Raw genomic sequence first — 27,849 nt, 5'->3', positions numbered from 1 at the left:
AGAATCAGCCTGAGGGAACCCAAATGGCAACACTGCATATCTAAGTAAAACACACAGGGTGCCACTAAAGGCAGAGATAAAACTCTGTGAAGTTGGCCAAGTAACTCCCACCTGTGAAAGCATGCGGATTTGGAGATGCAGTTAAGGCTCTGTCTAGGTGACAGGTTGTCATCTCACTGCCGTTCAAATGGCCGGAGCAGTGAGACAGAACAGGCCGTTCCTTCCCTTGCAGCGCCACACCCTACCTGAGCCAACCACACAATCAAGTTCAGGCAATTCTGAAAACACCTTTAAAGAAGATTCCAAAACCACTCTTGGAGCTGGCACCCCATGTAAAGCTGAGAAACCTTAATTAACTATCAGAAATGTTCCCCTACAATAAATTTAAATTCCTCACACCCTCTAGGTTTTGATTTCTTTTTGCTCTCTTAGGCAGAGGTAGAAAACATAAGCTTGTTTAGTGACAACTCATGACTCATCTTCAATCTCTTCTTCAAGGTAAACAATCCCATTTCCACTATTTTTTTTCTTTTTGCAAACAGTTATACTTTCCATCCTGTCATCATGTCTGTGGCTTTCTCTAGCGGCCAGAAAGAAATCTATCTCAAATCTTGGTAAATTCAATGGTTTTGTCCATTTCTCTTCTATTAGAGTTAGCTTTATCATCCTGCATGGCAAACAGCAAAATAATAAGGCACCATCAACAAGCCAACAAGGGCACTGTCCTTGGTTTCTACTCTTCAAAGTCAGCATTCTCACAGCCTGAAAATATAACAGGGCTTCTAACTGAAGAGGTGGGAAGCAAAAAGGATAAATTTGAGGCTTCACAGTTCCCAGAACAGAGAAGCTACTGTGCCCCCCAGATAACTGAAGTAGGGTGGTATTCTGCAGAACTTGCCAGCGGCAGGCAGCTCAGGTTGTGGGGTTGTGTGCTTCTGACTATGAGAGGAATCTAGGCACATCAGTTATTTCTTTCTTGCCAAGAATCCATGAAATATTTATATTTCTGAGTTATGAACTGAAAGTGAGATAAGCCCTATTTTATTTGCTTGTTTTCGTGCACTTATCTCAGGATGTTTCCTGGATCTGTGTGGTAAAATAACGATTTAAGTAGGGGAGAGAAATAAAAGAAGTATATTCAATTATTTGGCTATCTTTGACCCACAGAATAATTATTATGTTTAACTGTGGACTGGTAGGGTTTTTACACTAATTAGGAAAAGTTACACCAGTGGTTTTAACGACGTTGCAAGGCCAGGAGACATTTCTGCTTGACCCCGCTAGTTGTGGTGCGGGTGTGGGGGAGCAGGGCGCGCTACCGCCATCTAGTGGATAAAGGCCAGAATGCCGCTAAACACCCTACAGGGCAAGGACAGCTTCACACAACAAAAAATTATCTGTCTAAAACGTTTTGTTTTGGTTTGGTTTGGGCTGTGCTGGGTTTTCATTGCTGCACAGGCTTTTCTCAAGTTGTGGCGAGCGGGAGGTTACTCTCTAGTTGTGGTGCACGGGCTTCTCACTGCAGTGGCTTCTCTTGTTGTGGAGCACAGACACTAGTTTGTGGGCCAAGTAGTCGTGGTGTTAAGGCTTAGTTGCTCCATGGATCTTCCCAGACCAGGGATTGAACCCAAGTCTAATGCATTGGCAGGTGGATTCTTTACCACTGAGCCACAGGGAAGCACCTGCCCAAAATGTTACAGTGCTGCGATTGAGAAAGTCTGACTTACAAATAATTTCATGTCCATGTACTCACGTCTTCAGGAAGCTTCAAGCATTGCTGATTTTTCTACTCCTCATACTCTGTGGGCCTGGGGAAATTACAAGCTGTTTGACTGACAACACACTGTTTTATTTTTGATGGAGGCAGAGCTGAGGAACAAAGACAAGTGAAACCCAAACGTGAAGTGAAAGCAAGCTGACCTTGGCTCATGGGTTCCCTTCAAAGGCAGTTATATACTTTATGTGTGGGAATCTGTGAGCAGAAGGGCTGGAGCTAGTGGTGAAGAACCCGTCTGCCAATGCAGCAGATGTAAGAAATGCGGGTTTGATCCCTGGGTCAAGAAGATCCCCTGGAGGAGGGCATGGCCACTTCAGTAATCTTGCCTGGAGAATCCCATGAACAGAGGAGCCTGGTGGACTACAGTCCAAAGAGTCGCAAAGAGTCGGACACGATTGAGTGCCTGAGTACAGCACAGCATAGCATACATGAGCAGAAGGGCTGATAAGAAAATAACAAGTAATTCTTATAATTACTTCCTAGGTCAGGGTTTTGTTTATAGACACAAAGACATGCCTCTTGTTTTCAACTCTGTCATAATCTCATCCCCACTCTGAATCAAGGATTGAATATGGTGTAAGTAGAATAACCAGATACTCTCTTCAGTTGGTTTTGAAACCACTTCAGTGATTTTAAGAAAACAGACTTTCTACAATCTGGCAGTAAATTGACCAGCCTGGGATATTTTTGTGTATACATTTCTTACTTTTCTGAAGAAAAGACTGGTATGCCAGAATTTTTCAAAGCTAAAATTATGGTATAAGCAACAACTCTGCAGGCAGCCTGTGCTTCAACACGCAAAAGCAGAAACAGGAAAGTCAGCCAGGCTAGGAGGGCCTGGTCAAGCATATGACAGTGTGGGATCGCTGCATGATGGACAGGATCCCACTACAATACCGCCTTTGAAATGCCTTGGAAAGCAATCTTATGTCTAGAAAATAAAGCCCTCAACTGCAGGCCCGAACTCACCTCATTCATCCCACTGTCATCCTTACTTCAACTGAAAAGCTCAAAAAGAGAAAAAGTGCTAGAATTTAAAACATTTTAATGTAGAATAAAATTTTTTTAAAGGGCCATCTCCTTAAGAATACAAATCCCCTGAGAACAGTCCTCAAAGAGGCTTCTGGGGAGCTGGCTGAACAGCGAGCACGAGGAATCTGTCTCCCCACCTAAATGACAATTGCAGAACCTGTCTGAGATAACTATTCTGGGACTCTGGAGTCTACTGAAGGCTTGCAACTTCCAGGGGAAGGCTTGAACAGTAAAGTGCAATTGATTTCAGTCAATTTTAGCTCTTAGTACAGTAGCAGCTACCCATTCCACACCCCTAGCCCCATGGCAGGCAGCTGTGCACCTGTTCCTGGAGCACCTGCAGATAGCTTGCAGAAGCCAGGCTGGGCAAGAAGAACCCTGTTTGCCAAATACAGGGTGCTCTGACCTCTGATTCCTGCTCACTAACTGAGCTCAACAAAGAGGCCTTTGACTATTATTGATTCACCTCTCTCCATTGTTGCAAGTCCCTCCCTGCTCCAGCTGAAGTGACTTCCAGGGGAAGGCCCCAAACTCATTCTTTTCCTCCTTCCATTTTTTCTTTTTCCTTTTTTGAAGGACAGTTACAAAAGAGTAGGACATTCAAAAGCAACTCCATATATAGTGGAAGTTAGAAAGTCATTGTGCACACTTAGAGGAAAGCATGGGCTCAGAAAAGATGAGAAGACTGTAAGTTTACACCTGAAACAGATCTCTGGCACAGAGATGGCCTACAACAATTAAAACAGAAAACCCTGGAGACCAGACAGAAGCTGATTTCCAGAGTCACCAAATTATTAGATTCAATTATCCAGTTTTCAAAAAAAAGCCCCACAAGGTATATAAAAGAAATAGAAAAGTATTGCCCATTCAAAGGAAGAAAAAAATCAAGAGAAACTACCCCTGAAAAAGAACTGATACCAGGTCTACTACACAAAAACTTTAAAACAACTGTCTTAAATGTGCAAAAAGAACTAAAGGGAGAGGTGAAGACAAGAAAATGATGGCTGAGCAAAATGAAAATGCCAATAGAGATAGAAAACCTAAAAATAAACCAAAAAGAAATTCTGGAGCTGAAAAGTACAATAATTGAAATGAAAAATTCACTAGAGGGATTCAAACGCAAATTTCAGCTGCAGATAGAACAATGGAAATACTGAGTCTGAGAAAAAAAAAGAAAAAAAAAAACTGAAGAAGGAAAAAATAGAGCCTAAGGGACCTATAGGACACCATTAAGGGGATCAAAATATGCATTGTGGAAGTCCCAAAAGAAGAGAGAGAGAGAAAAGAGCAGAGAGGATATCTGATGAAATAATGGTTGAACACTCCCCAAATTTGACGAAAGACATGAAATAAACATCCAAAAAGCTCAAAGACCTCCAAACAAGATGAACTCAAAGAGACACACACTGAGACATTATAATCAAACTTTCAAAAGACAAAAACAAAAAATCTTGAAAACAGCAAGAAAGAAGTGATTCATCAAATACAAGGGAACTTCAATTTGATTTTAAGATTTCTAATTAGAAACAAGCTTTGGCGCTCAAAGGCAGTGCTATTCAAAATGCTAATAAAAACAAAACAAAACAAACAAACAAACAAAAATCTGTCAAGCAAGAATACTAGATCCAGAAAAACTGTCCTTCAAGAGTGAGGAAGAAATTAAGACACAGTGAGGGAGAAATTAAGACATTCTCAGATAAATGAAAGTGGATGGAATTTGTTCCTAGCACAGTGTCTGGCACACAGAGAACACTTTAAAAATATTTCTCTTCAAATATGGTAGGCAGAGATGCCTTGTATGAAAATGAAAATACCATGGGAGATGAATAGGTAAAGCACAGGGGAATTTTAGGGCAGTGAAACTATTGTGTCTGATACTATAACGGTAGATACATGTCATTATAAACTTGTCCAAACCCACAGTATGTACAACACCAAGAGTGAACCCTAATGTAAACTATGGACTTTGGGTGATAACGATATAGAACTGTAGGCTCATCAATTGTAACAAATGTACCACTCTGGTATGAGGGGGTGTTGATAACAAGAGAGGCTGTTCTTATGTAGGGAAAGGGAGTATATGGGAAATCTCTGTATGTTCTGCTCAATATTGCTTTGAACCTACAACTGCAAAAAAAAAAAATCTACTTTATAAAGTCATGTGTTTAGAAAAATATGATGGATTTTGGCTATTTCTAACCCAATGGAGAATTTCTATTATAGCTATTTCATTACAGCTGTCAGAGAACAATGTCATAAATCAAACATTAATGCAGTGCTGACCCAAAAAACTATAGCTACTAATATGACCCAATACCTAGTAATATGCAACCTAAAAAACAAAGCAGGAATCCAATAGAAATGCACATGTCTTCATGTACAAGACATGTACAAAAATGTTTATGAAAGTACTATGTGTATGTCCCATACTAAAAATAATGTAAATGCCCATCTAGGTAGAATTGTGGTATACTTATACAATGGAATAATAAAGAGTGATGAGAATAAACAAATTTACATGACATGGATGAATACCATAAAAACAAATATATTTTGATTTCACTTACCTAAAAGTCAATAACAGGCAAAACTCATCTGAGGTATGAGAAGTCAGGTATGGCTGTCTCTGGGAGGGGGACAGTAGTGACTGAAAGGGGGCTTCTAGGATTCCAGAGGTGTTGTTTCTTCATCTGGGAGTTGGTTACAGAAATGTGTTGACTTCATGAAAAATTATTGTGCTCTACAGTCATAACTGTGCAATTTTTAGAATGTATTATTGTGTATATGTATATTTATTTCTCAATCAAATTTACCAGTAAAATAAAGCAAGAGTAAAGCTAATTCACAAGATTGGCATTAAATATGAAAGATTCCAGGTCCAGCCTGAAATTTATTCATTGAACTACTTTTTGAAATTACTTTGTACCCAATACTGTGTTTGATTTGGTGATATAATGGTAACTGTTATGGGTTGAATCATATGTGTCCTCCTCAAATTATGTTGCAGCCCTAATCCCAGTATCTCAAGATGTGACCTTATTTGGAGATAGGGTCTTTACAGAGTTAAAATGAGGTCATTAGGGTGGGCCCTAATCTCATATGACTGGTGTACATATAAGGAAATTTAGACACAGAGGGAAGATGACATTAAAAATATAGAGAAGGTGGTCACCTATAAGCCATAGAGAGAGGCAAAGTCCTAGAGCAAATCATTCCCTTACAATCCTCTAAAGGAACCAACCCTGCCAACACCTCATCCCAGACTTCTGGCCTCTAGTACTGTGAGCAATAAATCTGTGTGGTTAAGCCATTCAGTTTGTGGTACTTTTGTTTCAGCAACTCTAGAAAACTAACACAGTATCCTTTCCCCATTTTCCATACCCTCAAAATGCGATGTCCTTGCCATCAATAAAAAGTACTATCCCTGACTGTAACCATGATAATGGCAATAAAGGACAGCCTAGAAAAAAGAAACATGGCATAATTAAGGAAGTCATAAAAGGCTTCCCTGAGGAATTTTTAACCAAGGTAAGATCTGAATTAAAAGAAATTCTTAACTAGGTAAAAAAGAAAGGGATGAGCCTTCCAGGTAGAAGAAACAGCATGTTTTCAAGCCCTTTACAAGAACAGGCTTCCCTGGTGGCTCAGACAGTAAAAGAATCTGCGCACAATGCAGAAGACCTGGGTTCTATCCCTGGGTCGAGAAGATCCCCTGGAGAACAGAATGGCAACCCACTCCAGCATTCTTGACTGGAGAATCCCACGGGCAGAGGATCCTGGAGGGCTTCCCAGGTGGCGCGGTAAAGAACCTGCCTGCCAATGCAGGAGACGTAAGAGACACGGTTTCAATTCCTGGGTCAGGAAGATACCCTGGAGAAGGAAATGGCAACCCACTCCAGTATTCTTGCCTGGAGAATCCCATGGACAGAGGAGACTGGTGGGCTACAGTCCATGGGGTCGCAAAGAGTCGGACACGACTGAAAGCAATTTAGCACTAGCACTACCAGCATCACCAATGAAGCATCCTTGCCAATATAATTGAACCTAAATGTAGTTAAGTCCTTACAGCTAACTTCCATTTATAGGAAATATGCGAAAAAGGAAATCAAGTTAAACAATACCAAAAGGAAGTAATCAGACAAATCCAGAATGTGGAACATTGCCAATAACAAACAAGCCAGTCTAATCAGTCAATGGCAAGAGCGGAAAAAAGAGGGAGGAAGAATATATGCAGAGACACAACAACAGAATGCATGAACCTTGTTTAGATCCTAATTGGAACAGTTCAACTGTAAAAAGGCATGTTTAAGCAACTGGTGAAATCTGAATATAGACTGGATATTAGATAATACTAAGGAATTATTGTTATTTTTACAATATGCTGTCTCTTCCTACTGTAGCTGTAATCTTGACAACAGAGACCATACATAAAATAGGTATTCAGAATGTGTTATTGATAGTGATGTTGACTCTTGATACTTACAATTTAGGCAGAAGGTCAAAAGCACTGGAAAACCATTATTCCTTTATGGAATTACTGAAGTTTTGAGTTGTAAATGACAAAAGGAATTATCTAGTCAAAATAAATTCAACAGGAAAATGACACAAAGCTAGATCATGGTAGAACCGGTCTACAGCATGGGCTCCTATGCCATGAGGTTCATATTATACCTCTTTCAGTGCAGCTTATCGGGAGGTTCTCATGGCTTCCAGTCCTGTACTGTTCACAGCTCAACTCTTTGTGCTTCCCTCACTTGACTTTATATTCTTGTTCTTCCACCAGCTCCATCTCTAGGTGTTTTAATTTAGATTCACTTGACAAATTTCACTTTCCTTGGGAAAACTGCCAAAAGTAACGCTAACAAAGAAGAATGATAATGAGTGGAGGAAAAACATTTTGGTTAAAACCAAAGGAAGATTAACAGTAATAACAACAACGGCTGCTGTTTCAAGCTTTTTCCAGATTTATGTACCTAATCCATCCTACTGGCTTTCTTTTTTTTTTTTTCATCCTACTGGCTTTCATGTGTACATTTTTCCCCAAGTCTGTCAATGAATACATAGTACCTTTCTATCAATCATATATGCCTCAAAGAAAAAAAGGTGTGAAGCCATAGTACACAAAGAATCAATGCTGCTGAAATATCCTCTCTCCTCCCCTTTCTTTTTTCCATCCTTCATCTTTTATTTTCAAAAATCATAGCTAACATGAAGGATAGAAATAAAAATATTATTAGATATTATTATTCTTTTACGCTGGGCTGGAAGAAACACAAGCTGGAATCAAGATTGCCGGGAGAAATATCAATAACCTCAGATATGCGGATGACACCACCCTTATGGCAGAAAGTGAAGAATAACTAAAGAGCCTCTTGATGAAAGTGAAAGAGGAGAGTGAAAAAGTTGGCTTAAAGCTCAACGTTCAGAAAACTAAGATCATGGCATCTGGTCCCATCACTCCATGGGAAATAGATGGGGAAACAGTGGAAACAGTGTCAGACTTTACTTTTTTGGGCTCCAGAATCACTGCTGATGGTGACTGCAGCCATGAAATTAAAAGACGCTTACTCCTTGGAAGGAAGGTTATGGCCAACCTAGATAGCATGTTTAAAAGCAGAGACATTACTTTGCCAACAAAAGTCCGTCTAGTCAAGGCTATGGTTTTTCCAGTGGTCATGTATGGATGTGAGAGTTGGACGGTGAAGAAAGCTGAGCGCCACAGAATTGATGCTTTTGAACTGTGGTGTTGGAGAAGACTCTCGAGAGTCCCTTGGACTGCAAGGAGATCCAATCAATCCATCCTGAAAGAGATCAATCCTGGGTGTTCATTGGAAGGTCTGATGTTGAAGCTGAAGCTCCAATACTTTGGCCACCTCATGCGAAGGGTTGACTCATTGGAAAAGACCCTAATGCTGGGTAGGATTGGGGGCGGGAGGAGAAGGGGACGACAGAGGATGAGATGGTTGGATGGCATCACCGACTCGATGAACATGGGTTTGGGTAGACTCCGGGAGTTGGTGATGGACAGGGAGGCCTGGCGTGCTGCAATTCATGGGGTCGCAGAGAGTCGGACACGACTGAGCGACTGAACTGAACTGATTCTTTTAGCACTTATGTTGGTTTTTAAATTGTGCATATGTATTACTTTTAAAAATATTACATTTTAGAAAACTGAATTATAATTCTCCAGGACTGTACTTACCAATATATGGAAAATTGAGAACTCAGTCAATACTCTTCTGGATTTATAAGGTAAGCCCAACAATCTTCATATTAGTGTAAACAGATAGCTTAATATAGGCAGTAAGGTGTGTTATATGAAATACTCCAAAGAGGAATAATTATACAAGTATAAATGGACAGATATGTGGGATTCAGTAAGTATAAGCCAGAGGAATATGTGTTTCTGGGACCTATTACATCAAAATAAGGGTTATCTTCTACTAAGTTCTCTTACTACAAAATATACTACACATACACGTCACTAAACCTTTAGGGGAGATAAATAGCCCATATTTTACACAGAGGAAGAGGAAGAATTTTAATCTGAGTATGAAGCTATCTGATTTCAAGTTTGCCATTCCCTTTTCCAGGAGGTCTTCCCAACCCAGAGATCGAACCCAGGTCTCCAGCATTACAGGCTGATTTTTTTTTTTTTTTTACCATCCTAGCCACCAGGGAAGCCCATAAAATAAAATGTATACATTCAATAATTTAGGAGGGAAATACTTATGCTCTTTTATTCTCTAATAGCAGCTCATGTTTACCATGGTCTATGATCAAGGCTGACATTCAGCTATTATGCTCCGGTATGGCATAAGGGGAGAAGGCAATGGCACCCCACTCCAGTACTCTTGCCTGGAAAATCCCATGGACAGAGGAGCCTGATAGGCTGCAGTCCACGGGGTCGCTAAGAGTCGGACACGACTGAGCGACTTCACTCTCACTTTTCACTCTCATGCATTGGAGAAGGAAATGGCAACCCACTCCAGTGTTCTTGCCTGGAGAATCCCAGGGACGGTGGAGCCTGGTGGGCTGCCGTCTATGGGGTTGCACAGAGTCGGACACGACTGAAGCAACTTAGCAGCAGCAGCATTTGGCTGAGCCGGGTCTTCGTTGCAGCATGTGAGATGTGAGGTGGCATAAGGGCTGAAAGCTATTCTGATTAGTTAGGTATCTGTTCTGTTTTGATTGATGCCTATGCCATGCTGATCTGATCATTAACTATTTTGAATATCAACACCTGTCCAAGACATAGAACTCTGAGTTTTCAATCAAATCCTTAGAGACTTGAAATTACCCAAAATTGTTTTGAATGCCATTTTCCATACCTACAGAGATATCCCAGGTCTATCTATTTGCAAAATCTGGCTATTCTTTCTCTAAATAAGAACATGCTGAAACTCTCATTTTATAGTAGAAGCTTAACACTGCCATTTATAAACACCAAAGCTTGGAGCACATCTTTGAGTCAGTAGTACAAAATTACTATATTCGAGGTTTTCACCAGTGAAAACCTTGAATTGACATCCTGCCGTTAAAGTCAGGCTTATAGCATTTAATATTTGAGAAATCACCTAACAGACAGGATACTACTCACACCTTTCTCAGTTCTTGCTGTTAAATCAGATCACCAGAATGGAGTATATTTAGATATTAACTTATGCCCTTAGTAATACCTAAACTGAGATTTATACAGACTTATGCTCTTAGATTTTTACCCAGTCAATATATGAGAGGGATAAATTAGGAGTTTGACACTAGCATATATCCACTATTATATATAAAATAGATAATCAATAAGAACCTACTATATAGCATAGGGAAGTATACTCAATATTCTATAATAACCTATATGGGAAAAGAATCTGAAAAAGAATAGATACATGTATAAGTGAATCACTTTGCTATACACCTGAAACTAACACAATGATGTAGATCAACTATACTTCAATAGAAAATAAAAATTAAAAACATTTTTAAAAGAAAAAATAGGAAAATTTTAAAAAGATTAATATATAAAATGACCATATTAAAAAAAAAGAAAGCAAAGGTATAAATATATCAAGGACAAATCTAAACATCATCATAATAAAAGAAGCATGATTTATTTCTGAGACCTTCACACCCCAGATTTATTTATAAGTTATACCAAAATCAGTTTGCCCAACCAATATACATAAAATGTTATACAGGCTCCCTCAACTGGTTAAGATGTAGAACTACCAAAAAACATGCTGCATTAAGTTGACTGTATCATCCTCTTCAGAAATTTCTGTAACCCCAGCTTGAGATCGAAGAACAGACATGATGTCATTAGATAATTGGTCAAAGCCATTCTGTAAACATACACTTGCTACTTCTTGCCACTTTTCTAGGGAGCAAAATGGATCATTTATCATAAGTTGTTCAACTGCATCTGAGGAAATAAAATCCAATATTATAGTACAGCACTCTTCTGATAATTCATACTTAACAATTCTTCAAAAATAAAGAGGTATCATTTCAACTCCATCCCTATTAGATCCAATTCCTTTAAGTGTCATGTGGAGTTCCCAGTTGAGCTCATGGTAAGTACTCAAGTGTTAGTTCTTTCTCCTCCTTTTTCGTTAACCTTTCTATGCCTCAATTCAATCCTCCACCATTTCTCACAGTCCCTATTCTTCCACTCATCTCCTTCTTGGTAAGGTCAGCAGATGCTGAAGGTTGAGATGCAGGGAACTCAGAAAGTGAAGACTGTGGGACCAGCCTCATTCAGTCTCTAAGGTACCACTAGGAACTAGCTAACAAATCTGATGGTCAACTTTTCATGATCCTTCACTTTCATAAATGCCCTAATAGTGCTACCCTAAGGATTTAAAAAAATCTCTGGCAAAACCTCCATCCAGCTTCTAGACAGAGACCTTTTAATGATGAGGCTTCTATAACAAATGTTTTTCTAAAGGAAATAAAAGAAGGATTTTGTTTATTAAGGAAAACTAATGATATTATTTATAAAAAAATTATTTTCATAATTACTTTTTAAAATCAATTATAGTCACCCTCTTTGGGACTATTTATGAAACTCATTCATCTATTACCTTCACTACTTACGATACTTGATGAATGAGGATCTCTATTCAGGATATTGTAATCACTGTTATTTTATTCCTACCATGATTACTATTTTTCTATCAAACAAAATATTTTAGTTGATACCTGTAATGATAATTTCTAAATTATCTTCCCAAATATGTTTTCATGTAATTTGTTCTTCTTTCTTTGGCCCCATGTAATAATTTAAAATCAAGGTATCTGATCAAATTTCTATATTAAATTAGAGAAAGGAAAGAAAAAAATTGATATCTAATTATTCTTGATTGCATTGCAGAGTGAGGTTCAGAGTAAATTATATATGTAAATAACATTTACATATATATTTAGTTTGGGAATAAGAAACAAAGTTTGTCTAAATAACATTTAAAGTATATATAAAAATTATTAAATATATGCATGTTAATATTTATAAAGTTTTTAGAGTAGTCATAGCAATTATAATTATGATGTTCTCCTCAAGCTTCATAAAGAATCTCTCTTCATTCTAATCCTCTCAATAAATATACACTATTGCCAACAGAGTATTATTGACATGTAATCTTTATAAACTCCTAACGTGCCAAGAAAGAACTCTGAGGAAGACAGAGTTAACTCAAACATAATAATCTTGAACCTTTCATTAAATAACTCACTTACTATTTCTTCTACAACAAAATTTTACTTCACTTACCTTTCCCACCTTTACTTATTTCTTGAAGTAGCTTAATCCCAACTTTTTTCATGTCTACAGAGAACAGGTGAAGTACGGCAAGACCAAAAGATAAATATGGTGGTTTCCCCTTCCATTCTTTAGTGAGACACTGAATCAATTCAATGTTGGGACATGATTTTATTAGCTGCATCAGATCATCTAAAAGCAAAAATGAAAAACTGTATCTCAACATCCTAATATGATGTGGGACTAGCTAATGTTTATCTTTGCCAATCAACTCTTCGTTTTCCAATCCTTCCAAAGCTCTCAATGAATTCAACATTACTATCTCCAATCAAAAAAAATCCTACTCAGTATAGAAAAAACAAAGGATAACTACCTAAACAATGAGTACAAGCAAAAATTTATCGAAAAATTGTCATGAAAAGAAATGTAGTATAAAAAAAAGACCAGGCTAACAATCAAGAAACCTGAATTTTAATCATAGCTTGATAAGTCACTTAATCTTTTGGATCTCGGTTTTATTCTAGAAATCATTGGTGGGAAGGGGGTAGGGTGGCAGGACGAAAAGAATTTTTCCTTCTAAAACAGATGCACTATGAGTCAGATTTTCCTCTTGGAATAAAAGACTTTTTAGAACCACTGCTTTTGTTTTCTCTGATTTGTAAACGTAAATGGAAAGCTAACAGTCTAAATCTGAGAGAGACCATTTTGTTCTCAAACCAGAAAGTATTAACAAACTGAGTATGTCCCTCTATGGCAGAAAGTAAAAACGAACTAAAGAGACTCTAGACGAAGGTGAAAGAGGAGAGTGGAAAAAGCCAGCTTAAAACAACATTCAAAAAACTAAGATCATGGCATCCAGTTCCATCACTTTTTGGCAAATAGATGGGGAAACAATGGAAACAGTGACAGACTATTTTGGGGGGCTCCAAAATTACTGCAGATTGTGACTGCAGCCATGAAATTAAAAGACGCTTGCTCCTTGGAAGAAAAGTTACGACAAACCTAGACAGCATATTAAAAAGCAGAGACACTACTTTGCTGACAAAGGTCCATATAGTCACAGCTGTAGTTTTTCCAGTAGTCTTGTATGGATGTGAGAGTTGGACCATAAAGAAGGGTTACGGTTAGGCAAAGAATTGATGCTTTTGAATTGTGGTATTGGAGAAGACTCATGAGAGTCCCTTGGACTGCAAGAAGATCAAACCAGTCAATCCTAAAGGGAATCAGTTCTGAATGTTCACTGGCAGGACTGATGCTGAAGGCGAGGCTCCAATACTTTGGCCACCTGATGCAAAGAGCCGACTCATTAAAAAAGACCCTGATGCTGGGGAAGACTGAAGGTGGGAGGAGAAGGGGACGAAAGAGGATGAGATGGTTGGATAGCATCATCAACTAAATGGACATGAGTTTGAGCAAGCTCTAGGAGCTAGTGATGGACAGGGAAGCCTGGCGTGCTGCAGTCCATAAGGTCACAAAGAGTCAGACATGACTGAGGGACTGAACGACAGCAACAAATGTCCCCTAAGGCCAAGGATGATACTTTGGAAAGCTGTGGCTGTTTGTCACTAAAATGTAAAATAAGCAAAGTAATCTTTCAAACATTGTTTCTACCTTCTAAGCTTAATCTTCCTCAGGTTATTATTATCTTATGATGTTGTGCTAAATAAATTCTGAGGATAAGTATCAAGGTTCTAATTATATAGGAGTATTATTATTTTTTAAATTAGTACAATATACAGTTGTCCTTTGGTGTCCATGGGGTATTGGTTGCAAGACCTCTTGCAGACACCAAAATCTGAGGATTCTCAAGTCTCATATAAAAAGTCTCTTATACAAAATGGCATAGTATTTGCATATAACCTATACACATCCTCCCATATACTTTAAATCATCTCTGGGTTATCTAACACAATGTAAATACTACGTAAATAGTTGTAAATACAATTTAAATGTTATGTAAATAATTGCTGGTGCACAGCAAACATAAGTTCTGCTTTGTAGAACTTTCTAGAATTTTTTCCCCTCAAATATTTTCAATCTAAAGTTCTTTGAATCCAAAGATGTGAAACCCATGAATATGGAGAGCTGATTGTGAATTTAATTATTTTCTAGTGTAATGCGTTACTAGAAGAACAGGATAATATGACAATGAGTCAATCTTATTTCTATGTACTCATGTGAGGCAAATTTTGCAAGGAAAAAAAGAAGCTTCACATTTCATTCAATAAAAATTCCAAGAGTAATTAAAACTTATATTCCATGTCTAAAACCTGATTAAAATAATTCTAAGGAAAAACAATAAAACAAACTGAATCTGTATAATTTAAATACTAAAATAATTATTCATTCAACGAGTATTATGTCATAACTATTCTTGCTAGATTCTGATCCATTGCTGTGTGTATACAGGTGAATTACTTACCTCTCTGTGCCTTAGCCTCTCTGTGAACACATAGTTATTTTTCATCTATAAAATAGGGGTGATAACAAAACCTAGTTCATAGAGTTAACGTAAGGCTTAAGTGAGACAGGCATGTAAAAAGGTGGACTAAGCTATTATTATACTAACTGTATCAGGCATGCTGTTACACAATGCATGAAAAAAACTAATAACTTTAAAAACCAGATTCTAAGTAAAAGTCAATTTTTTCTTCAAAAATGATTAGATTCAACAACCATAAAAGACTGTTTGCCTGGAAAAAATGTGACCTAAAAGTGCTATATTTTGTTTCATTTTGTGATTTCTTAGAACTGGAGTACATAGCTTGCAAAATCAGGATTGACACAGGCCTGGGGTATGAGGATTTGTCAAGACTGCCTATACATTAAGGTTAATGCTGAACTAGACTATAGTAAGAGATCAGCTCATTCAACTAGGGTCACTCTAAGGTTCTCAATTCTCTCAGATCATTGTTTAGCTGCAATCTAGGAGAAGGCAATGGCACCCCACTCCAGTACTCTTGCCTGGAAAATCCCACGGATGGAGGAGCCTGGTAGGCTGCAGTCCATGGGGTCGCAAAGAGTTGGACATGACTGAGCAACTTCACTTTCACTTTTCACTTTCATGCATTGGAGAAGGAAATGGCAACCCAGCCCAGTGTTCTTGCCTGGAGAATCCCAGGGACGGCGGAGCCTGGTGGGCTGCCATCTGTCTATGGGATCGCACAGAGTCGGGCATGACTGAAGCGACTTAGCAGCAGCAGCAGCAGGTGTTTTAAACTTTTAAAATCAACATTATTTCACTAATTCTAATGCTTACATTATAGTTCAGAAATTATATATAAGTTTTTTTTAATTCTTAAATAGCATGGTCCAAATATCTAAAGTTTACTAAATGTCTATGTATTGAGGAAATATATAATGTATTTGAAAGTCTGGCATCAAAGTCAACCAGCTCCAGCTTATCTGTTTTCACTAAAAATTACTAAAGAAATCTACTTACCAGGATATATAAAACAAGTTTTACAATGTAAGTCTAAAATATTGCCTAATATCATGGGTGATCTTACAACTGAAGTCCAGAATCCGGACATATACAAATAATAGACTTTTTCACTTACCAGAAGTAAAATCCTTGAATTGTTGTATGTATTCCATGGCTCCATGAATCTGACCCTGTTTACATAGGCAAAGAAGAGCTTTCTTGTGCAAGCCACATTCATTGTAGATAATCTGAGCTAAAGCCAGACATTTGGCCTTGTTATAAGAATCCTGCTCCCCATAATCAAAAATCACATCCCCAGCCTCCTCAGAAAATGTCAGCCTAGAGCAAGCAGATCAATAGGGCACACATTAATGAGTTCTTAATGAATGGATGAGAATGAAATATTTGAAAATTCAGCACAGTAGAAATGGATTTTCTATGGTCTTAAGAATCCCAAGTTAGGCAACTGATGAAATTAAACATATTTAAGAGTTAATCACAAGAACAAAAACAATCAGCATGTCTTCCTTTGGGGGAAGTCATTTTGGTGAAATTGAGCTCAACTTTTTAAAAAATCTTTAAAACAAGGTTAAAACTCTCCTGAAAAGACTGGTGGGGTTTAAATTTTCAAGGTAAACAAAAATTCTCTCCTAATTGAGGCTTTCAATGTGCTTAGCTGTTATCTAGATTCCAAAACCCTGTAGAATGTAAGAACTTATTAAGTGTTGGTTAAAGACAGTGACAAAGTTTTTAGCTTGAAATTAGCATCACATCTTGCAGGCACTATATAGTACTAAAAGCGAAACAGAAAGTATGACAGCAGTGTTTTGTTTTTTATTGTTATAGATTTGTTAAGAAACAACGTGGAGGGGCATAAATGAACTTAACTGTGTCTCTTAGGAGAGACTAAAGAAGCAGTTCTTTTGAGATGGTTCGACTAAATAGATTTCACTTTCCATCAATTTTAGTGCACCATCTTCAAATACAATTGAAGGAAATCATATGTACTACACAGTAACTCCAGGCAAGAACACTGGAGTGGGTTGTCATTTCCTTCTCCAGGGGATCTTCCTGACCCAGGGATCAAACCCGGGTTTCCTGAGTTGCAGGCAGATTCTTTATCATCTAAGCCACCAGGGAAGATAGAAACTATAAGCATAAGCCAAAAAAGATTTGGATATGACTAAAGAAACCACTTCTAATTACTGGCTGTACTGAAATTGTGCTTTAGTTAAATTTTTATTTAATAGCTACAGAATATTATATAACATTAATTATGTAATATTAATCACATAATATTAGTGTCTGCATATATGTAATAAAATGCCAATAATAATAAAATGAAATTCTGAAACCCCTACAAAATGTCTCTTTATTGAAAATTAAGTAGATAAAGCCCTGTGTTTGCTGGTGGGGACAGCAGAGAGGTGGGTCTAAAATCAAAAGGCAGGTTCTGAGTACAAATTAATTATGTAGTAAGCAATTACCTGACTTCCACATTTCAATACCAAAATATGGGTTTTGGTAGCTACAGTCACAGCATTTCCTGAGGCTGAACAAGTCATTATTTTAGCTGTTTTTAGTGACTATATTACTGAAGCAACATGAAAATATAAGTACTTTAGTATTTATTTCTCTTATTAATACTATTATTTTATTATTTTCAGTGGTCACCCTCACGATGCTGTCCCACCTGAGAGAAGGCCAGAGTTGAGACTAAGACTGTTCTGTCTTCGCTTGTCACTTTCCAAAAGGATAATGAGAAGCAAAGAGTATGATTAAAAAGACAATTATCCAAAGGGAGGAGGAGGATCAGGCCCCAAAAGAATGGAATTGGCCCTGAAGGAAAAGAGGTGAAGAAAAACAAGGATGTTAGCCTTGGGGGTAAGAGAGGCACCCTGGACCAGGCTGGGAAATGAGCCTGGGAACCTCCCTCCCCTCTTCTCCCCCTAATTACCTCATCATGGCAACCCACTTCAGTATTCTTGCCTGAAAAATCCCATGGACAGAGGAGCCTGACAGGCTACAGTCCAAAGGGTTGCAAAGAGTCAGACATGACAGAGCAACTAACACAAAGCCCCTTCTTGGCTCTTCCAACCTCAACTTCCAACTCTAAAGAAGGCTCTTTCAAAGACTTCTGAAAGTGGACCTGAGACCAGACTAGCTCTGGGGAATACAAATGACTAATAAATAAAATATGTTTAACTCCACAGGTAAACTAAGGTATACTTGATTATAAGCCAGACTGTGGGCTTCGCTGATAACTCTGTTGGTAAAGAATCCACCTGCAATGCAGGAGACCCTGGTTTGATTCCTGCGTCAGGAAGATCCCCTGGAGAAGGGAGAGGCTACCCACTCCAGTGTTGTAAATTTTTCAGAAGTCAAAATAAAGGTAATATATAATCACCAACTCTATGCATGATATTCATTTATTGTTATCTTACAGGATTGGGTTTGTAAAGTTAATATTTTAGAGGTAATTTTCCTTTCTAGGGGCAACGTCTGCAATTTGGCGACGTTAATACCAACAAAGCATCATTTCTTAAATTTAGGCTTCGTGGGTCAAGTGATTAGACTTTTACCAGTAGGAATGACTAAGAGAGCCAAGTTTAGTCCATAACCCAGGTTGCTCTAGGGCTGGCTCTGTGCTGAGCTTCAGGAAAAGAACTGAAGCACTTTTAAAGGTAGCTATGTGGTAAAGGCCAGGTTATCAGAGTCAGAGATCAGGAGACAGAGGCTAAGAATAAAAAATGTGATTTGCCTTGAGTATTCTTTTCTATCATCTCTGGATCCAAAAAAAAAAGGGAAACATTCTAATATATAAAAAACAGTATTCTATCTAAATAGAGATTAAGAAAAAATGTAGATTAAATAAAGATACAACGCAGCTTATCTTCACACATTTGTACTGATGTGCAGCTTATCTTCACACATTTTTAATGATTAATTCATTAAAAATCATTGAGAATCCCTCTTTCTATATGGTATGTTTCATAAGTATGGGCATCATTTATGATGCTTTATAAATAACCTAAAGGCTTTTTCTATAAACTAGTGTATTTAGTTCATACTCTTAAAAGGCTTTGCCTTACTTTCAATTTGTGGCATATTTTCAGTAGCAGTTCATCCAATTCTTTATTGGGAAAAAGGTCAGATTTTTGTTTCTATGAGTTCCTAATAGAGACTTGAAATGTATGAACAGGTATAATCCATAGTTATTCAGAGTCTTCTAATTTTAGTGCATAGTTTTACCACATAGTTCCATCAAAGCTTAAGAAAAAATAAAAATGCTCCCAGAAGACTGAAATCTAACATTTTAAAACCAATTGTTGTGAACATGGTATGGAGTAAAGTTGTAATGATTTTTATAGTGTCTGAACTAAGGTATCTAAATAGAAGAAACCCCAAACATGGAAAATCCAAACAACGTTAATTAGCTTATAAGTGCTCTAGAGTTGAATTGAGTGCTCTAGAGTTAAATAAAACTGTCCTATTTAGAATAAAGACATTTATGCTCAATAGTATGCCCAGAAAATATAGAAATATAAATATGAATACTTTGGGGGAAAAAAAGTAGTGGTATTTTCCCACTTTATGCACTCAGGAAACTGCATAAGAGTTTAAATTCTTACAACTAAGAGGTAGAATGGGCCAAGTATATGTAAGGCAATCAATCCTGTCGGAAGTGTCTTTGCACTAGGTGACAGATGGGAGAAATGAACATGTACTTTTTGATGCACCTGCACCAGTGCTCCCTGACAAGCACTTTTTGTGGAGAATGCAGAAGTGTAACCAGGCAGAGGAAGAAAGGAGGCAAAGAAGGGTACACGTATGAAGAAGCCTTCTAAAACAGGGATTATGTGAACATATTTATTACGTGAATAATTATTATCTGAAAAGTAAGTGAAGGCATAACATGATGGGGTGAGAAGAAGGTACTTCGCAATGGGGAACAACAGTGCAATCAATCCAGGATAGATTTATGACTGTCCATAGTTGTGCAGGGACATGTGAATTTGAAATGGGTAGCAGTAGGTAGTAATATGCAAACTTGACATTTTTATGTTTGGGACATTTCTAAGTCATGGATTCGTTATTTAGGGAGGGCTTACATTTGTCCATCTACTCTCTTATGATATCCTTCTTAAATATAAGAATTGTAACTACTCTCTAATATGTATTCTCCCCTATGCATTTAGAGCCAAGAAAGCATAGCCCCTAGGCTGCAAAAGAAGCAGCCTATGGATCCTAGAGAGATGACAGGGAGACCTTTGTCACTCTGTCTGCCAATACTCACAGCCCAACCCATGTCCAAGCAGACCCAGCAAAAGGAGCTGGTATCTATTTCCACAGACTGATCTTCATAAACTGGTGGACACAGTTTTGGTGCCTCACTGAGGTCCCCTTTACTGTGCCAGTGCCTCTTCTCCAGCTGACTACTGACAGCTCACAGCTGCCTCCTTCTCCAAATTGCCCTCAAACCTGGAACCACCTCACCCAGAAAATTAGCCTGGTTTCCAACCCCTTAGTAATCTAAAGCTGATGACTGACTAGTAAAGGATACAAAAAGCTAGTCCAGTAGTCAGCTTTGCATTTTGCCTCATGCTCCATAGCTCTATCCCTACAATACTGGCTAATCCTAGACTTTACCTGAGTTCACATCCTTGCTTGGTCTTTCCCCTTCCCTATCCTACCTCACTCCTTTTCTTACAAATGCCCCATGTAGTTGTGTATGTCTGGCTGAGTCCCTTTGCTATCCATCTAAACCATCACAACATGGTTAATCAGCTATATTCTAATACAAAATTAAAAGTTTTTTAAAAAATTCCCCATGTAGTAAATGATAAACCCAAATCGAGATGCCATGCTCTCTTCAAGGGCATACAGAGCCTGACTGCCAAACCTATTCCCCTTTGCACTGTTGTCCAGCAACAATCCTACCTTCTCACAATAATCAATCAGGACTTCCAGACTCACAGAGCCTAAAGCTGCAGGCATGGGAAGCACAAACTCCCTGTGCTGAAGGTTAATTTTATGTGTCAAGTTGACTGGGACACAGAGGGCCCAGGTATTTGGTCAAATATTATTTGGGGTGTGTCTGTGAGAATGTATTTAAAGAGAGTAACACTTCAATTGGCAGTCTGAGTAAAGCAGATTGTTCTCCTGAATGTGGGTGGCCCTCAACCATTCAGTTGAAGGTCTGAATTGTACAAAAAAGGATGACACCCACTCAGGTAAAAGGGAACTCTTCCTGCCTGACTAGTTAGCTGGGAAACCAGTCTTCTCCTGCCTCTGAATCTCAAGGCTGCCAGTTTTCAGACTGGAACTTAAACCACTGATGATCTTCAGTTTCCAGATTGCCAACTGCAGATATGGGGACTTCTCAGCCTCCACAATCATGAGTCCATTTCTTATTTTATTTTTTCTGTTTCTCTGGAGAACCCTGACTAACACACTTTCCAAGCAGGCTCCTGGGAGTGATAGTTGATCACGGCCACTCTTTATTTCCCAGATCAAGTATTCTACCTATTGAGAATACAGCACCACATAAAGATCATTAGTTTTAAGAGTACCCTTCATCCTGAAAGATAGAGACAAGTTGGCATCACTTCAATTCAGTTCAGTTGCTCAGTCGTGTCCGCCTCTTTGCAACCCCAGCAACTGCAGCACGCCAAGCTTCCCTGTCCATCACCAACTCCTGGAGTTTACTCAAACTCATGTCCATTGAGTAGGTGATGCCATCCAACCATCTCATCCTCTGTCATCCCCTTCTCCTCTTGCCTTCAATCTTTCCCAGCATCAGGGTCTTTTCCAATGAGTCAGCTCTTCACATCAGGTGGCCAAAGTATTGGAGTTTCAGCTTCAAATTGAGTCCTTCCAAAGAACACTCAGGACTGACTTCCTTTAGGATGCACTGGTTGGATCTCCTTGCACTCCAAGGGACTCTCAAGAGTCTTCTCCACACCACAGTTCAAAAGCATCAATTCTTCGGCACTCAGCTTTCTTTATAGTCCAACTCTCACATCCATACATGACTACTGGAAAAACCATAGCCTTGACTAGATGGACCTTGTTGCCAAAGTAATGTCTCTGCTTTTTAATATGCTGTCTAGGTTGGTCATAACTTTTCTTCCAAAGAGTAAGCATCTTTTAATTTCATGGCTGCAAACACCATCTGCAGTGATTTTGGAGCCCCCCCAAAATAAAGTCAGCCACTGTTTCCATTGTTTCTCCATCTATTTGCCATGAAGTGATGGGACCAGATGCCGTGATCTTTGTTTTCTGAATGTTAAGCTTTAAGCAACATTTTCACTCTCCTCTTTCACTTTCATCAACAAGCTCTTTAGTTCTTCACTTTCTGCCATATGGTGTTGTCATCTGCATATCTGAGGTTATTGATATTTCTCCCAGCAATCTTGATTCCAGCTTGTGCTTCATCCAGCCCAGTGCTTCTCATGATGTACTCTGCATCATTAAGTTAAACAAGCACGGTGAAAATATACAGCCTTGATGTACTCCTTTTCCTATTTGGAACCAGTCTGTTGTGTTGTTCCATGTCCAGTTCTAACTGTTGCTTCCTGACCTGCATACAGATTTCTCAAGACGCAGGTCAGGTGGTCTGGAATTACCATCTCTTTCAGAATTTTCCACAGTTTATTGTGATCCACATAGTCAAAGGCTTTGGAATAGTCAATAAAGCAGAAACATGTTTTTCTGGAACTCTCTTGCTTTTTCGATGATCCAACGGATGTTGGGAATTTGATCTCTGGTTCCTCTGCCTTTTCTAAAACCAGCTTGAACATCTGGAAGTTCATGGTTCATGTACTGTTGAAGCCTGGCTTGGAGAATTTTGAGCATCACTTTACTAGCGTGAGATGAGAGCAATTGTGCGGTAGTTTGAACATTCTTTGACATTGCCTTTCTTTGGGATTGGAATGAAAACTGACTTCTTCCAGTCCTGTGGCCACTGCTGAGTTTTCCAAATTTGTTGGCAAACTGAGTGCAGCACTTTCACAAAATCATCTTTTAGGATTTGAAATAGCTCAGCTGGAATTCCATTACCTCCACTAGCTTTGTTCGTAGTGATGCTTCCTAAGGCCCACTTGACTTCACATTCCAGGATGTCTGGCTCTAGGTGAGGGATCACACCATCATAGTTATCTGGGTCATGAAGATCTTTTTTGTATAGTTCTGTGTATTCCCTTGCCACCTCTTCTTAATTTCTTCCGCTTCTGTTAGGTCCATAACATTTCTGTCCCTTATTGTGCCCATCTTTGCATGAAATATTCCTTCAGTATCTCTAATTTTCTTGAAGAGATTGCTAGTCTTTCCCATTCTATTGTTTTCCTCTATTTCTTTGCATGGATCTCTGAGGAAAGCTTTCTTATCTCTCCTTGCTAGTCTTTGGAACTCTGCATTCAAATGGATATATCTTTCCTTTTCTCCTTTGCTTTTCACTTCTCTTCTTTTCACAGCTATTTGTAAGGCCTCCTCAGACAGCCATTTTGCTTTTATGCATTTCTTTTCCACGGGGATGGTCTTGAACCCTGTCTTCTGTACAATGTCATGAAACTCCGTCCATAGTTCTTCAGGCACTCTATCAGATCTAATCCCTTGAATCTATTTGTCACTTCCACTGTATAATCGTAAAGGATTCGATTTAGGTCATACCTGAATGGTCTAGTGGTTTTCCCTACTTTCTTCAACTTAAGTCTGAATTTGGCAATAAGGAGTTCATGATCTGAGCCACAGTCAGCCTCTGGTCTTGTTTTTGCTGACTGTATAGAGCTTCTCCATCTTCGGCTGCAAAGAATATAATCAATATGATTTCAGTGTTCACCTTCTGGTGATGTCCATATGTATGGTCTTCTCTTGTGTTGTTGGAAGAGGGTGTTTGCTATGAGCAGTGCATTCTCTTGGCAGAACTCTATTAGCCTTTGCCCTGCTTCATTCTGTACTCCAAGGCCAAATTTACCTGTTACTCCAAGTGTTTCTTGACTTCCTTCCTTTGCATTCCAGTCCCCTATAATGAAAAGGACATCTTTTTTGGGTGTTAGTTCTAGAAGGTCTTATAGGTCTTCATAGAACCGTTCAACTTCAGCTTCTTCAGCGTTACTGGTCGGGGCATAGTCTTGGAGCACTGTGATATTGAATGGTTTATCTTGGAAATGAACAGATATCATTCTGTCATTTTTGAGATTGCATCCAAGCACTGCATATCAGACTCTTCTGTTGACCATGATGGCTACTCCATTTCTTCTAAGGGATTCCTGCCGACAGTAGTAGATATAATGGTCATCTGAGTTAAATTCACCCATTCCAGTCCATTTTAGTTTGCTGGTTCCTAAAAGATCAACATTCACTCTTGCCATCTCCTGTTTGACCATTTCCAATTTGCCTTGATTCATGGACCTAACATTCCAGGTTCCTATGCAATATTGCTCTTTACAGCATTGGACCTTGCTTCCATCACCAGTCACATCCACAACTGGGTGTTTTTTTTGCTTTGGCTCCATCTCTTCATTCTTTCTGGAGTCATTTCTCCACTGATCTCCAGTAGCATACTGGGCACCTACCGACCTGGGGAGTTCATCTTTCAGTGTCCTATCTTTTTGCCTTTTCATACTGTTCATGGGTTCTCAAGGCAGGAATACTGAAGTGGTTTGTCATTCCCTTCTCCAGTGGACCACATTTTGGAGTCAGAACTCTCCACCATGACACGTCCATCTTGGGTGGCCCTACATGGCACGGCTTATAGTTTCACTGAGTCAGACAAGGCTGTGGTCCATGTGATTATATTGGTTTTCTGTGACTGTGGTTTTCATTCTGTCTGCCCTTTGATGGAGAAGGATAAGAGGCTTATGAAAGCTTCCTGATGGGATAGACTGACTGAGGGGGATACTGGGTCTTGTTCTGATGGGTGAGGCTGTGCTCAGTAAATCTTTAATCCAATGTTCTCTTAATGGGTGGAGCTGTTTTCCCTCCCTGCTATTTACCTGGGGCATCACCTAGACACCATCTTAACCTTCCAGGAACAAAGTTTGGGTTTTTTTCCTTCTCCTTTCTGCTCATCTTAGGTAACCCCACCCTTCCATGAGCCCTTAGTTACAAGCTGTGTAAAGTAGTATCAGTACCCATAGGACAGTGGCAATTGATACGGGGTCTAGGCCATGAAGCTTACTTGTGTGCTCTGGACCTGACTGAACACGATTTTGGTCATACTTGATTTTGGATGGACTCTTCTGAGTCCATCTGACCTTATGACTTGGTGAGTCTGTCAGAATAGTTTCATGGTGAGCATTTTAGTTACACAGTCTTTGATACTCCGTGGATAAATGCTCCATCTTTAGCACAACCCAATAGCTGTTTTTCAAATGCTATATATTTGTTATACAAATGTTGTCTGTTACAAGTGACAGATGATCTACTATTATATATCTGGGTAGTCCCATGCCAACTGAACACAGTTAGTGGGTAAATCAAGAACCATGGTTTCTAAATGAGAAAACAATTTGAAAAAGAAAAGATTCATGGATATGTATAGCTGAATCACTTTGCTGTACACCTGAAACTAACACAACATTGTTTATCAGTTATACTCCAACATAAAATAATTAAAAAAAAAAACCCATGGTTTGATAAAGGCATGGTAACCACAGTCATTATACCAGACAAGCCATCAATACCAAAAGAAATATAAGTAAGAAGACTCTAAAATGGGTGATAGAGAAGAAAAATAATCAGTATCAATTAACATGGATGAATCTCAAAGTAATTATAAGTGAAAGAAGCCAGACCAAGGAAAAAAAGGAGTATACAATGTGTGATTCCAATATATATACATATATATAATTTTAGGAAATGAAAACGAAACTAGGATAATATAAAGTAGATCAGTGGTTATCTAGAGATGGGGAGGAAGGTAGAATGAGTTGTGGAAGAAAAGAAGAGGCATTACAAAGGAACATAAGGAAACATTTGAGAGTCGTGGATAAATTTAGTGTCTTGATTGTGCTAATTTCAAGGATGCATGCATATGACAAAACAGGGTTTCTCTGGTGGCTCAGTGGTAAAGAATCTGCCTGCAATGCAGGAGACTCAGGTTTGATCCCTATGTTGGGAAGATCCCCTAGAGAAGAAAATGGTAACTCACTCTAGTATTCTTGCCTGGGAAATCCCATGGACAGAGGAGCCTGGCGGGCTACAGTCCATGAAATCACAAAGTCAGACATGACTGAGCGACTAAACAACAACAACAATACATATGTCAATACCTGTCAAATTACACACCTTAAATATGTGCAGCCTACTGTGTATCAATTATATCTCCATAATGCTGTTTTTAAACAACTCATCAAATTGTACACTTTAAATACATATAGGTTATTATATATAAACTATATCTCAATAAAGCTGTAAAAAAGCAAATTACAGCCCTAGGACCTAGTAACAAGCGCTATAATTCATCCTGCTCACTCTCTTATTATAAGTTTCCCCAAGAATTATGACCACAGAATCCTAGAGGAGATGTGCCTGGATGGAGTGAATTTACTGCGAAAAGCAAATAGATATTTATTATGCAAATGGTTGACTAAGGCAGATGCTATTTTAGTGTCCTGCCTAAATCCTCCTTACTGACTCAGCATACCCTTCCCCAGCTGCTCCAGGTATTGGCTGCCAGTGGCTCACAGGTGCTTGCCTTCCGTAAGGGATTACCCAGGGCTAGTGGGAGCCACCATGCCCAGAAAGGCAGCCCACAGCCCTTGACTAACTGATGGAGAAGCACGGAAGCCTGGCTCCTTCCCTCAAGTGGGAACAGCTCTGTGATGTGTTTTATGCTTCAGAGGCATCCCTCTGTAAATAAGGTCAATACTTGCCTGAGGTTACATCCTTGCTTGGCTCTTTCCATCTTCCTATTCTGCTTCACTCAGTCCCTTACAGGTTTTTCTGGAGAAGCCACCCTTCATGAACACCCAAATTCCTGTCTTAGGCCTTGGTTCCAGGGAACCCAATCCAAGGGACCCTAGTACAAGTCTGCCAATTTGTGCCAAGACTCAACTCCAAGAAGTCACCTCCTGCCTGTGCTTGCTGGTTTGTATGTTCTTTTAAATGTTACCTTGGTTCATGTCCCTCCTGCTTGTAAGTTTTCTCCTGGGCTTATCCTTTACATGTATCCATAGCCTGTCTGAAATAAAGTCATCCCTCTGAGCAGCATGATACTGATCAACCCTTTTCTATCCTTACTGATCAACTTCCATGTACCAATAACTGGTCACAAATCATCTTGTCAATTGCTTTGAGGCAACTCCTGACCTGAGCTCATTGTGACTATGCCTTATTACTTCATCCATGAATGCTTAGTAAATACTTTTGAATAAATTGCAATAGAGATCTGAAATAAATGCTCAAATAATGTACTGATAAGAAAACCATTAAAATTTTGAGAACTTTTTATGTTTTATCAAGCAAACACTTGATATATGCTTTACCAAGCAAATTTCAAAATTAAGTTAAAAGCATAACTTTGCTTACCTTTCCTGGGTGACCCAGTTGATGACTAAGTCTAAACGTTTTTCAGACAATCCACACTTGATTCCTTCCAGAGTTAGCACTGCATCAACAGGATGTCTAAAAGCGTGACTTATGCTAAAGACAGCCTCAAAAAATAAGAGTAATGGGGAAGGTTTTCCTCTAATTTTTCCAATAGCTACAAAGAGAAGAAAAGGTTTTCAGTCAAATACTTTTAAGTAATAATTTACTTTTTCTTACTTCACATTCTTATTTTCATCTCATGCTGCTGCTGCTGCTAAGTCGCTTCAGTCGTGTCTGACTCTGTGCGACCCCATAGACGGCAGCCCACCA

The 27,849-nt window shown here is 38.8% G+C and overlaps 1 protein-coding gene across 39 annotated transcripts in view; it reads right to left on the bottom strand.

Annotated features, from left to right (window-relative positions):
* Positions 1–10,898: 10,898 nt before the first annotated feature.
* CLHC1 (clathrin heavy chain linker domain containing 1) overlaps positions 10,899–27,849 on the bottom strand; it is a 43,310-nt gene continuing 26,359 nt past the window's right edge. For 24 of the 39 annotated variants that reach the window (XM_081589559.1, XM_081589563.1, XM_081589555.1 and 21 more), the window contains 4 exons: positions 27,520–27,694; positions 16,124–16,326; positions 12,576–12,755; positions 10,899–11,228 (listed from right to left, as the gene is read on the bottom strand). In XM_081589559.1, coding sequence (XP_081445685.1) covers positions 11,032–11,228; positions 12,576–12,755; positions 16,124–16,326; positions 27,520–27,694 — 755 coding nt within the window. In that variant the 3' untranslated portion in view covers positions 10,899–11,031. The remainder of the gene's footprint in view (positions 11,229–12,575; positions 12,756–16,123; positions 16,327–27,519; positions 27,695–27,849) is intronic. The other 15 variants (XM_081589569.1, XM_081589568.1, XM_081589574.1 and 12 more) reach the window with 1 other exon arrangement.

The sequence above is a fragment of the Giraffa tippelskirchi genome, chromosome 4, assembly GCF_054371585.1.
Source record: "Giraffa tippelskirchi isolate mGirTip1 chromosome 4, T2T-mGirTip1v1.2.pri, whole genome shotgun sequence".
Classification (NCBI taxonomy): Eukaryota; Metazoa; Chordata; class Mammalia; order Artiodactyla; family Giraffidae; genus Giraffa; species Giraffa tippelskirchi.
The sequence above is the reverse complement of the archived record's forward strand: the minus strand, read 5'-3'. Positions and strand labels throughout refer to the sequence as shown.